The following is a 14,340-nucleotide window of genomic DNA, read 5'->3' as shown; positions in this document are numbered from 1 at the left end:
TATTCATATTTTCTGTTTTCTGTTTTCGATGTTAATATTAAATGTGTATTAATTTTTTATTATTTTTAATATAACAATTTTATAATTTTTTTAAATGTCAGATTTTGATTGCATTTGTTTGCAGTTATTTTAGTGCTTCAACTTGAACCCATTTCAGCAGGCTTTTAATGATGTCTATATATTTTATTTCAGTTTATTTATTCAGTGTAAATGAGTGCGAATAAATTATTGTTGTTGTTTTTAATATTACTATCTGATTAATTCTTATGCCAGTTTTAGTTTTGACATATTTCTAGTTAGTTATTTTAGTCATTCAGCTTAAACTCATTTCAGATGGTTTTTAAATGTCTATATAGTTTTTATTTTACATCAATTTAAAGTCGATGAAAATAAGAGATGTTGCCATGGTAAATAGCTTAAATAAAATGTTTAAATTGTTTTTAAAAAAAAAATTCGATTTCAAAAATATTTTTGTTTTTATTTTTTATTCATTTTGTTGTGTTTTTGTCTTTTTTTATTATCATTATTTTTAATAAACTTTTTTTTATTTCAGTTTTAGTTGTATTTTCCAGTTCAGTGCAATTTTAATGCTTAACGTAAATTAATTTTGGTTTGTTTTTTAATGTCTATAAAGTTTTTATTAATTTTTATTTCAGTTTTAATTTTATATCAATTTAAACTAGATGACTATAAGAACCGTTGCCATGGTAAACAGCTTAAATAAAATGTTTAAATTGTTTTAGATTTTTTCATTTTGTTGAGTGTTTTTGTCCTTTTTATTATCATAACTTTTAATATAGTTTGTTACTCTCAACTTTAGATTTATTTTCCAGTTCAGTGCGATTTTAGTGCTTCTCATTTCAGTTCGTTTACACAGTTTTTATTCGTTCCATTACACTTTCAGTTGCCTTCGTTTCAATGAAAATGAGAAATATTGTTTTTAGATATATTTATTTCAGAGTTAACGTCTCTAAGCAGGAGCTTATTTGCACTGTTTTTGTCACAGATGCCGTTAGACTGACAAATAACTGATGGCGAAGCTTTTGACGTGTGAAGAAGAAAAGCACACCTGTTAGGACTAGAGAAAGCCATTCAAGCTCCTCGACCGGGAGGTTAACAGATAGTCAACAGTAAAGCAGGCGATTTGAATTGCCTTTGTCCCAGTTTAGGTGACATAAACCCGACAGACAATCAACTGGAACGTGAAATAAAAGCAACATTTTCCTAGCAGTGCGGCTGATCTTGCTGTGCCCTTCAGCCCCGCGCCACCGGAGGACCATTTGCATGGCAGGTCCAGTTAAATGAGGAGACCAGATTCTCTCTACCTGGCATGCAAACCAGCGGAGCAGCAGTTAAAGCACAGGTGTGTCCTCCTCTCTCCAGAGATATGGAAATCATCCGCTCTCAGATTGACTCTCTAGACAGCAAGCCGTAAAGCAATCTGGAGATGCCTCGCTCGTTCCTGGTCAAGAGAAAGCAGTCGGCCTGCGCCGGATGGCAGTGGAAGGAGCCGGAGCCCTGCTTCAGTCCCAACACAGGTAGGCTACCCAAAAAACCATCAGACCATCTTCAACCATTCCCCTCGTGGCCTCCAAACCTGAGCGCACTTCTTCTGCGCAACACAAACGAAGAGAAACCTTCTGCGTCTAAAGCCAGTGGAGTCCAGTGTGGTTCGGTCGCAGGCTTAGAGACGGAGATTCTGATTCACAAACTTGCGATTCGATTTAATTTGATTAATTTGGACATAATCAGCTGCAGTGAGGAAAATCTCTATACGGGTCAGTCGGTATAAAAGTCACTCTATTAAAGTCATCTGTAAACAAACCGTTAAATTGTACAAAAAAAGTAAACTATTTTTTTTTTTTTTATAAAAATTATTTATTTTAGCTACATTTAAATTAAATAAAAAAAAGTTGAAAGTTAGTCAACTAAATTTGTTTATTTAAATGTAGCTAAAATAAATTGAGTGCAACCACTTACCTTAAATAAATACATTAAGTAAATTTAATTTCCTCAATATACACTGAAAAAAATACTACATTATCTGCTACATTATTTTAAGGTAAGTGATTGCAATCAATTTATTTTAGCTACATTTAAAAAAAATAAAAACATGTTGAAAGATAGTCAACTAAATTTGTTTATTTAAATCTAGCTACAATAAATTCATTGCAACCACCTTTGAAAAAAAAGATTAATTGAATTTACTTAATTTTTTTTGTGTATAAGAGCATTTTAATTATATAACTATTTTATAATTAAAATAAAATAATTATTCTATTCGGTAGCACTTTATTTTAAGGTGTCCTTACTATTTTATTTTAATTATGCATAATTACATGGACGTCTAACCCTAACCATATAAGTACATGTAGTTAATTAATATTATTGTATCGCATATCTTGTCAGTGTCTGCACTTGCTTGGCCATTTTTAGTGATAAACAGGAAAGTGGGTCCAGCTGAATTGTAATAGTGATTTGTTTGACGGGTATATAAAAAAAAGGTTATTATACCGCGGCAGCGGTCGCGGCAGCCCTCGTGTAAAGCCCTCCTCGTGTGAAGACCGAAGAGTGTAAAGACCATCGACTCTACCGTGCGACTCCACCGGACAGGGACATCGGAAGAGGACATAAGTATCGATTTTTAATTATCATCATTCCTACTACTTGTTTCACTTCTGTTTCAGTTTATATAGCCTATTCTTACTATGTGTTTCCAGATCACTACCATCACTACCACTCGCAAACCACGCATCACACACTGTAGACGGCGCAATCCTATCAACCTGCGCACTTTGCCTATGTCTGCTAATACATTATTTTCTTTTTCTATTGGTCTCTGGAATTGTCAGTCTGCTGTCAACAAAGCTGATTTCATTACTTCCATTACTAGTCATTCAACGTTAAACCTCTTGGCCCTGACAGAGACCTGGATCAAACCAGAGGACAATGTTACACCTGCAGCACTCTCCAATAATTTCTCCTTTTCCCACACCCCCCGTTTGACTGGAAGAGGTGGAGGTACTGGTCTGCTCATCTCTAATAATTGGACATTTACTCCTTTACCATCTCTGAGTATCAACAACTCTTTTGAATCACATTCGGTTACTATTACCTACCCTCTAAAAATCCATTTTGTAGTTGTTTATCGTCCTCCAGGATCACTAGGTAATTTTGTGGAAGAATTAGATTTATTGCTCTCAACCTTTCCTCAGGATGGTACTCCCTTTGTCTTACTTGGAGACTTCAACATCCACCTAGATAAACCTCAGGCTGCAGACTTCCACACTCTGCTTGCGTCTTTTGATCTCAAGAGAGTGCTAACTACGGCTACTCACAAATCAGGGAACCAACTGGACCTTATTTACACACGGCACTGCTCCACTGATAATGTGCTGGTTACTCCACTGCACACCTCAGATCACTTCCTCCTTACTCTTAACCTCAACATGATTCCTGACACATCACATATCCCTCCACATGTCAATTTTCGACGTAACTTGCGTTCACTCTCACCCTCCCGGCTATCTGCTATGGTTTCATCTTCGCTTCCTCCCCATAAACAGTTATCCTCTCTTGATGCTAACAGTGCTACTGATACTTTCTGTTCCACTCTGACGTCTTGTTTAGATACTTTCTGCCCCTTTTCATCCAAGCCAGCCCGTAGTACCCCTTCTGCCCCTTGGCTATCTGATGTTCTCCAAAAACATCGTTCTAAACTCAGGGCTGCAGAAAGGGTATGGCGCAAATCACAAAATCCTACTGACCTTAATTTATATCGATCACTCCTCTCTGACTTCTCTGCTAATGTTTCCACTGCTAAAAGGACATACTATCATGACAAAATTAACAACTCACCTAACTCTCGCATGCTATTTAAAACATTTTCCTCCCTCCTTTGTCCTCCTCCTCCCCCTCCTTCATCATCTCTAACAGCTGATGACTTTGCCACATTCTTCATTAATAAAATTACAAACCTCACTGCACAATTTTCCACACCACAATCTATCAAACATATCTTACCAGCAAACATACACTCGTTCACATCCTTCTCTCCACTCTCTGAGGCAGAAGTCTCTAAACTCATCCTTTCCAGTCATCCTACTACCTGTCCGCTTGATCCTATTCCATCTCATCTCCTTCAAGCCATTTCACCTGCAGTCGTACCTGCACTCACTCACATCGTTAACACATCCCTTCACACTGGAATTTTTCCCTCTGCATTTAAACAGGCTCGTATAACTCCACTTCTTAAAAAACCCACTCTTAACCCAACTCTTTTTGGGAACTATAGACCGGTTTCCCTTCTTCCTTTCATTGCAAAAACACTTGAACGAGTTGTGTTCAACCAAGTCTCTGTCTTTCTCACACAGAACAACCTCCTGGACAGTAACCAATCTGGCTTCAGAAGTGGACATTCGACCGAAACTGCCTTGCTTTCTGTTGTTGAAGCCCTAAGACTTGCAAGAGCGGCTGACAAATCTTCATTACTCATCTTGCTAGATTTGTCTGCTGCTTTTGATACAGTCAACCATCAGATCCTCTTGTCAACCCTATTGAGAAAGGGCTTCTCAGGAACCGCACTCCAGTGGTTTGAGTCTTACCTCTCTGATAGGTCCTTCAAAGTATCTTGGAGAGGTGAGGTATCCAAGTCGCAACATCTAGCTACTGGGGTGCCTCAGGGCTCAGTTCTTGGACCACTTCTCTTTTCTGTCTACATGGCATCACTAGGTTCTGTCATTCAGAAACATGGCTTTTCATATCACTGCTATGCTGATGACACTCAACTCTACCTCTCATTCCATCCTGATGATCCGACGATAGCTGCTCGCATCTCAGCGTGTCTATCAGACATTTCTTGCTGGATGATGGACCATCACCTTCAACTCAACCTAGCTAAGACAGAACTGCTTGTAATTTCAGCTAACCCATCGCTTCATCACAATCTCAGCTTCCAGTTAGGCTCATCTACCATAACTCCTTCAAAAACAGCCAGAAACCTTGGAGTTGTGATTGATGATAAGCTGAATTTCTCAGACCACATTGTTAAAACTGCCCGGTCCTGCAGATTTGCATTATATAATATTAAGAAGATCAGGCCCTTTCTCTCGGAACATGCAACGCAACTCCTTGTTCAGGCTCTTGTTCTGTCCAGACTTGACTATTGCAATGCTCTCTTGGCAGGTCTTCCAGCCAATTCTATTAAACCTCTACAATTAATCCAAAATGCCGCTGCAAGATTAATCTTTAATGAGCCGAAAAGAACGCACGTCACGCCTCTGTTCATCAATTTGCACTGGCTACCAATAGCTGCTCGCATTAAATTCAAGGCATTAATGTTTGCCTACAGAACCACCACTGGCTCTGCACCCCTTTACCTAAATTCTTTACTTCAGACTTATGTGCCCTCTAGAAGCTTGCGTTCTTCAAGTGAACAACGAATTATTGTACCATCCCAAAAACACAGAAAAACACTTTCAAGGACTTTTTCATTAACTGTTCCCATCTGGTGGAATGACCTGCCCAACTCGATCCGAGCAGCCGAATCCTTACCCATCTTCAAGAAACGGCTAAAAACTCATCTGTTCCATCTTTACTTGACCCTCTAACTCTAGCACTATCTATTCTAATTGTATTTTATCTATGTCTTTTTATTAAAAAATAACAACAATAATAATAATAATTATCTGTACTGCGTTAGGCTAACCAAGACTTGTAATAGCACTTGCACGTTGTTGCTCTTTTGTTGGTTTTGATTGCTTCTTATGTCCTCATTTGTAAGTCGCTTTGGATAAAAGCGTCTGCTAAATGACTAAATAAATAAATAAATAAATAAATATTACTCAGTACTTAAATGCATAATTACACTGTAACAAGGACACCTTAAAATAAAGCGTAACCTTCTATTTTAATCATAAAATAAACATTGTGTTTTCTGTTTTATTATAATTATTTAATTATCATTACATTACTCATTATTATTCATCTATATACGTCATTCAGTTTTAATGTTAAAATATACAATGCTAAACATTGTAGTTTCTGTGAGTTTCTACTTTAGTTTGTTGTTGGAATATAAACACATATACAGTGGATATCATAACTTGTTGTCATGATGGATTTATTCAGACATATTAAAGAACGAGTTCAGTAAATGTAATATAGTGCATATATTGATCATAATGCTCGTCTCTAGAGTTATTATTTCAGCTGACTATGGAGTTTATAGACACAGAATGTCCTTCCTGAGTTAAATGTGATGTTATTATTGATATTATCTTTCTGTGGTTGAAACACTGATCGATCGAATACACGATTCGTGATTTGTTTCGGTAAGTTCTTCTGTTTATTTCCACACCTTCTGATGTTCAGTTTTGTTCACACTGAAAATGGTTAATATTTAAAAATCAATATTTATAGAGAATCAAAATGAGAATCAATTAAAATCAAGAAATCAGCATTTTCAACCCTTCGTTTGTGTTTCACAGAAGATGTCACGACAATTGATTTTTAAACATGAAATGTTTTTTTAATGTATTTATGTAAATATATTCACATATGAATGTTGACTATGAGACTGAATAATTAGAAATCCAAACTATGCTCTTCTCAGACTCGTCGACTAACAGAAGTGCTTTATTTGATCAAAGTTAGAACAAAGACTTTCCATCAAGAATCGTTCACAGAAGTTTACATTCATTTATTTAAACATTTTAGAAATAAATAAACATTATAAAGGAAAGAGGGGTTTTTGTGTCTGTTTAGTTGAAATATATAATAGAATATTTTAGTCCAAAATCCTCAGGAGTTATACACAGCTTAGATAATTATCATCTTTAATTATACTGGTTTATTTTAGGGTTTATTTTGCATATGTTTTTTTATTACTATTATTATTATACGAAAAAAATATTATTTACATTATTATTTCTTATTATAAAATAAAATACTATACTGGTTTATTTTTGGGTTCTGAAGGTTTTATTTTGTTTTTATTATTATAAAATAAAGAATGAAAATAATTATTATTATTATTTACATTATTATTTATTATTATAAAACAAAAATTACTATTATAAACAAAAATATATATAATAAAATGAAAAACAAAACAAACTATTATTATTATTATTTATTTATTTGTTTGTTTGTACTATACTAGTTATTTTTTTCATTCTTGAGGTTTTACTTTGTACATGGTTGTTATTTTTCCATTATTTTAATTGTATTATTAAAATAAAGAAAAAAATTATATATATATATATATATATATACACACACACACACACACACACATACACCTATATATGCTATATATATATATATATATTTTTTTTTTTTAAATTTTGGGAAAACAAATGACCGTCTGTAACTGTAATGTGTGTTTCAGTGTCTGTTCAGACTCCCAGCGCTGGTCTGGAGTCAGTGTCTGAGCGTGCTCATGCCGTCCACAAACACACACCTGCTCTGGAGCGTCACAGGGAGGATTATGGGATGGAGAGAGTTCAGCCGTCACACAGTTCTCTTCCTCCTCCTGCACTGGCCTCAGCGCCGGTGAACAAGGTGAAGATGTGCTCCAGATCCTCAGGGTTTGGACCTGCCTCTTCAGGAAGCTCATGTGTCTCTCGCTCTGCTTCCAGGCTCGTGAATCCGGCGGCTCGTCTGAGTTCCTGTGCGCCGTGTGTCATAAAGTGTTTCCCCTGCAGCGCATGCTGACGCGTCACCTGAAGTGCCACAGTATGATCAAGAGACACCCCTGCAGGTTCTGCGGGAAGGGCTTCAATGACACCTTCGACCTGAAGAGACACATGAGAACACACACCGGTGAGATCACATCACTCATCAATCTTTCCTTGTCTCACAGTTTCTGAACGCTGACACTCAAACAGCAGAAGCACACACCAAAACCAGACACTAATTCTCAGCCTTTGACTCAGTTTTCAATTTCATAAAACACTTTTTGCAAAACACAACACACAGTTCTCTATGTAACACACACATATCTAACAGGAATTAATATTATGGCAAAGGTGTTTTCAAATGTTTGCAAACATTAGAAATGTATTTCCTGTCACTTTTGATCAATTTAATGCATCCTTAATAAATGTATTAATTTCTTACATTTAAAAAAATTTAAGAAATAAATCCTACTCACTTCAAAATTAAAAAACAATAGTACATTATGATATTTTTAGATTTTCTGTTTTTTTTTTAATTTAGTTAAAATTTCAGTAATTTTGTTGTTTTTGTCATTTTTATAGTTTAAAAAAAAAAAAAAAACATGTTGATATAGTTTTTATTCATTTTTATTCCAATTTGAAACCGAAATAGAATAAGTGTATTTCATTTCAATTTATTTTATGGTTTTAGTTTTAGTTAAGCCAAGTTATCTTTATTTTGAAAGCACTTTCTACAAAAGAGACTGTTTCAAAGCAGCTCCAGTATTAAACAGGTTAAACAGTTAAAGGTGCAGGTGATTTCTGAGAAACACTGTTGAAATCACCAAAAACAAACACTTGATTGCTCCCCCCCAAATTCACAAACACTATGCAACACAGGAACTTCCCCTTCATTAAAGGGAAAGTTCACCCAAAAATGTAAATTCTGTCATCATTTCCTCATCCTCAAGTAGTTCCAAACCTGTATGAATGTCTTTGTTCTGCTGAACACAAAGGAAGATTTTTTTGAAGAAAGTTTGTAACCAGGCTGTTTTGGGGCACCATTGACTTCCAAATTAGGAAAAATAAAATATTATGGAAGTCAATGGTGCCCCAGAACTGTTCTGATTCCCACATTCTTCAGAATATCTTCCTTTGTGTTCAGCAGAACGAACACATTCATACAGGTTTGGAACTACTTGAGGATGAGGAAATGATGACAGAATTTACATTTTTGGGTGAACTATCCCTTTAATGGACACGCCCCTTGCTGCTGATTGGCCACAAGCGTGTTTTGGTGCTCGGTCCGATCCACTTTCAACAGCACTTCTCAGAAATTGCGTACTGCAACTTTAATCTCCATCCTTCCCTCAGGTCATTTTGACCTGGAATTTGTATTTATTTAATTATTTTTTTTACAATTTATAAGAAATTGAGTGTTCATCTGAGTGGTACAAGACTTAAAATAATGCGATCATCAACACTAACCGCGTAAAATGAAAACTGCCTAATGTTACCGAGTGAAATATGGATCCAGAAAGCGCTAAAGTGCCTGTGCAAGCTTTGGAAGTACTGATGGAAGCATCTACTGCATCTTTGCTTTGATAATATTACTGAATATGATCCAGATGTAATATTTGATAAAAATGCAATTTTCTCAGCTTTTTACTCAAAATGTTACTTTTTTTAATGAAACCTACTTGCATTCAAGCATTGATAAAAAAAACTATGCTTGAAGCTAGGATAAAAGTGATTGTTTTGTTTGAAAGTAGAGGGTATTACTTTTATTTTGATGTGTTGCATGTTCAGATACTCATACGCAAAATATTCTGGGGGCCATGAAATTTTTGTGAAAATCAGCAAAAACGCTGGCAGGGAAAAAGTTAAAGAAAACAAGATAAATAAAAATAAAATAAAATAAAATATCACCAAAAAAACCTACATTAAGAAAAAAAATATAAAAATGGATCAATATCTAAGTTTTCTTAACAATATAAGTTTCTAAAAAAAAAAAAAGGCCTTCGGGTCATTTTGACCCATGAGGGAATGATTTATTACAAAATGCAAGGGTTAGATGTGTGTTAGAACATTTTAATTCAAAAATTTATTCTTGACCATATCCCTACACCTAAACCTAACCTTAACCATCAGTAATCCCTAAAATCATATTGATTTGAGAAATGATAGATGAATGACACTGATGCACAAGCATCAAAACCTAAATAAGCTTTAATAAATAAACTGTATAAATAATCTTTCCACTGATGTATGGTTTGTTAGGATCGGACAATATTTGTCTGAGATACAACTATTTGAAAATCTGGAATCTGAGGGTGCAAAAAAATCTAAATATTGAGAAAATCACTTTTAAAGTTGTTCAAATTAAGTTCTTAGCAATGCATATTACTAATCAAAAATTAAGTTTTGGTATATTTACAGCAGGAAATTTACTAAATATCTTCATGAAACATGATTTTTATTTAATATCCTAATGATTTTTGACATAAAAGAAAAACTGCACTAACCCTGATTCCCATAAACAGTAAGCAGGCCCTCTGCAGGTTTTAAGCAGCTCGAGTCTCTCTCTGTGCGCAGGTATCCGTCCGTACCGCTGTGATCTGTGTGAGAAAGCCTTCACGCAGCGCTGCTCTCTGGAGTCTCACCTGCGGAAGATCCACGGCGTCCGGCAGCAGTACGCATACCGCCAGCGGCGCTCCAAGATCTTCGTGTGCGAGGACTGCGGCTTCACCTCCAGCCGGCCGGACGAATACTTTCTCCACGTCAGACAGCAGCACCCCAGCAGCCCGGCGCTGCGCCGTTATTACCGCAAACACATGCTGGAGAGCCCAGCGCAGCACAGCATCGCCCCCTTCATGCTGTACCCTGCCGCCGGACTCTACATGTGAAGCACAGCGCCACCTTCAGTGTGTGTGCATACCAGCGCTGGAACCGCCATACACTGTAAAACTAATTCTGTAGAATTTACGGTAGAAAACTGGCTGCCAGAATTTTACCGTCAAAAATACAGCAGCAACATCTACGGATTTAACTTAAATTTACAATTACAGTTTTTTTCAACTGCTTACACACAAAATCTTTACTTGTCACACAATTTCTGAAAACTGACTCAAACAGCAGAAGCACACACTATACACTAATTCTTGGCCTTTGACTTTATGCACTTTTTTCAAAACACAACACACAAAAATCTAACAGGAAGTATCTTGATTTTCTTTTTCAAACACAAGCAATCAGAATGGCATATGAATGAAATTCATCACTAACTCCGCACATGTGCTTCACTGAACACCAAGCAATCATGCTTTAGAACAGGCCCATAGACACACATCTACACAACTACACATGCTTGATGTGTTTCTTTTCTTTCATTCTGTGAAATACTGTATTCACAACCACAACTGCTTACAGCAAAAAAAAAAAAAAATAGGTTTCAATCTTGCTTTCATGTTAACTGTGAATTTTTCAACATCTCTTTCCAAAACCTTTCACACAAATCCAAGAATTAATATAGCAACCTATTAAAGTTCTGAAATGTACTTTTGTAATAAACTGATAAGCATCAGGTAGTGATGAGAAAGTCACACGATGAACCAAAGCAGCTTTTCCACAAGCCAAGAAGGCCAATACTAATATATATATATATATATATATATATATTTATATATACAGGGTGTACAGTGTTATTCACACAAACACTAAACACCATCACGGTGACACACATGAATCTGAAATATGCAATAAACATTAATAGCAACATTAGATGTAACATACAACCCTAATAAACATAACTGATAAGAAAAAACTAAGAAGAAACAGTTATTTCAAAGAAAAAACATCAAATTTGAACTGCAATGCATGGGAATTCTGGGAACGTCAATTTTATGGGTTTTCACTGTAAATTATACAATCTTTTCCACTTCCAAAATTATTTTTACCATTAAAATCACAATCATTTTTTACAGTGTCGACATTGAGGGGGACAAGTCCCCCCCCAATAATTAGAAATTGCAAAACTGTCCCCCCCAATATGTGAAATTCTTGCACTGATATGTTGCTCTCCATTATGCAGCGCTCCAGTTAGGAAGGATGACAAAAAAGCTTTAAAAGTTACATTTTCAGCCTGCTCTGCCTTAGTGCTTATCATTGTCAGACTAACTGAGCTGGCCAATCAAATCAAAGTAGGCGGGGTTTACTGTTCACAGGAGAAGAGGGCGAATTCCAGCACGAAGCGTCAAGAGAATGACAAGAGATGAAAGCTGCAGATCATTTCATGGTAGTCTACAGTTTTATGATAGAAATTTTAAATAACCAACAGCTATATGAACTGATGTAAATTACTCTACTTTTTTCTCAAATATGAGATTTTGAGAGAGAGAGAGAGAGAGAGAGAGAGAGAGAGAGAGAGAAAGAGAGAGAGATGATGATGATGATGAATTACCTGTGCTATAATATAGCAATTCAGTAGGGAAACTATTTTATTGTAATAAAAGTCATGGGGTGTTGACAACAATCGCCATGCAATAGGACATGTGTGCCAGGGTTGTGTGTGTGTGTGTGTGTCTGTCAATAAAAGCTGTGTGCAAATATATATATATATATATATATATATATATATATATGAAAGTTGCAAGCCCCATCCCCAATGTTCAAGACATGGTTTCAGTCTTGGTGCATACTAGCACACTGCATGCATACTATGCACAGGATACTCACACGACAGGGATTCACGTCTTCATTCTGCATCTCCAGTAAATGTATCTTGATTGAAGGATGTTTAGATATTTATACCGGAAAACAAACAAAAATACTGAGGAAGAGATTAATTTTATTTGCAGTGCATGCAACATTTAGTGCTACGACTTTCTGCTCTGATTTAAGAATTTTTGATGCTTTTATTTGTGGAAGGGTGAATAAAGACTTTTAAGACAAGCAGAATCCCTGCATAGGACTGCATTAAACACAGAATATTTTCATCATTATTTTGGCACTTGAGGAATAAAACACGCAGAATAGGTGACAACAATGTAACAATCTTCTGTTCTGAATATATATCTTTGCATAATGTGTGCTATTTCACATACTAATTTTCTAAAGTAGTAGGCAATATTCTGTTCAACTGTTTTCCATGATTAAAAATCCAAATAAATCTCTATTTCTCAACATACAGAATACCACTCCTTTAGCTTAATTCTGAACAGTGTATCATTTCTATGTATAATTATTTGATGTGAGCAGCTATATAACAGTTTTGTTAAACATTTTAGGACACTTTCAAGGCCATTTATGTCCTCAAAGGAAGAGCCATTATAAATAGACTCAGTATTAGAATACAGAAATATATTGTACAAGTCATAAAAGAAACAGGATTGTTACAAAAAAAATTTAAATTATATATACAGTATATTGCCAAAAATATTGGGTCACCCCCTTCTAATGAACATGTTTGACTACTTTAGTAATTTCTATGAGTACAAATCTTAATGTTTAAGCATATAATGATATTCTAGGGAATTGTGTGCTTCTAATTTTATAGCAACAGTTTGGACAGAACCCTTTTCTATTCTAACATGACAGTGTCTCTGTGTATAAGACACGGTTCAAAAAGACATGATTGATTGAGTCAGTGTGGAAGAACTTGACTGGTCTGCAGAAAGCCACGTCCTGATACCAGCTGAACTCCTCTGGTGTGACTTTAAATGCAGACCCTGAGCCAAAAACTCATCACCAAACACCAATGACTTGTACATAAGGATACTGTCATTTTAGACACTTCCAAAACTGTTTCAACAGAGATGGAAATACAATTTTTAAATACATAAATTATGCTTCCATCTTTGTTGCCACAGTTTTGTTAGTGCCTTTTTCTGTTCTAAAGAAGGGTGTCCCATCACTTTTGTCCTTATAGTGTCTGTACAAGTCATTGGTGTTTGGTGATGCATAAATGCATTATTGATAAAATCATCCATAAAAATAATGCATAATTTTAAGATAAAAACACTCAAAATAATACACTCAATAAAAAGGATTAAATATTTTTTGTTTACCTGCTCATCAGTGTGACTATTAACTGACATCAGAGAACAGTGAACATGTGAGTGGGTATATAAATTATTGAAATATTAACTTATTTTCTTGAAGATTTTATTTAGGCTGACAAAGGATACAAAGGGCTTTAATCTCCACAGTCAGAACAGCACACAGTCAAACACGTCCATGGGTTGAGATTCACCATTAGGGGGAGTAATGCACTGAACACAATGACAGATGACGATCCTGAACACAACATCAGTCTGTATGTCATGTGTTCTCATAAAACACACTCACTCAGAAGGATGTTTCTGTATCCATCCAAGTTGAAACACAGGTCAGTCACTGCTCTCAGCATCAGAACCTCATCCTGAAACTGACAGCTGATCATCACAAGAGACAGAAGCCACACCCACTCTATTTAGAGAACAGAGCCACACCCACCCAATTTGGAGGACAGAAGCCACACCCACTCTATCCAGAGGACAAACCCACACCCATTCCATACATAGAAGTGAAGCCACACCCACTCTATTTAGAGGACAGAAGCCCCACCCACGCCATACAGATGACAGAAGCCACACCCACTCTATCCGGAGGACAAAAACCAAACCCACTCCATGCAGATGACAGA

General features: G+C 35.8%; 1 protein-coding gene across 1 annotated transcript; it reads left to right on the top strand.

The window, feature by feature from the left end:
* Positions 1-7,499: 7,499 nt before the first annotated feature.
* Positions 7,500-10,564, top strand: LOC306865489 (putative transcription factor Ovo-like 1; the record flags this gene model as incomplete). Its single annotated transcript, XM_079410109.1, has 2 exons — positions 7,500-7,824; positions 10,254-10,564. The coding sequence occupies exons 1-2, from the start codon at positions 7,617-7,619 to the stop codon at positions 10,562-10,564; spliced, it is 519 nt and encodes a 172-aa protein (XP_079266235.1). The 5' UTR covers positions 7,500-7,616.
* Between the last annotated feature and the right edge of the window lie 3,776 nt (positions 10,565-14,340).

Source organism: Barbus barbus (genome assembly GCF_936440315.1).
Source record: "Barbus barbus genome assembly, chromosome: 47".
Classification (NCBI taxonomy): Eukaryota; Metazoa; Chordata; class Actinopteri; order Cypriniformes; family Cyprinidae; genus Barbus; species Barbus barbus.
This window is presented reverse-complemented; position numbering and strand designations above follow the sequence as displayed.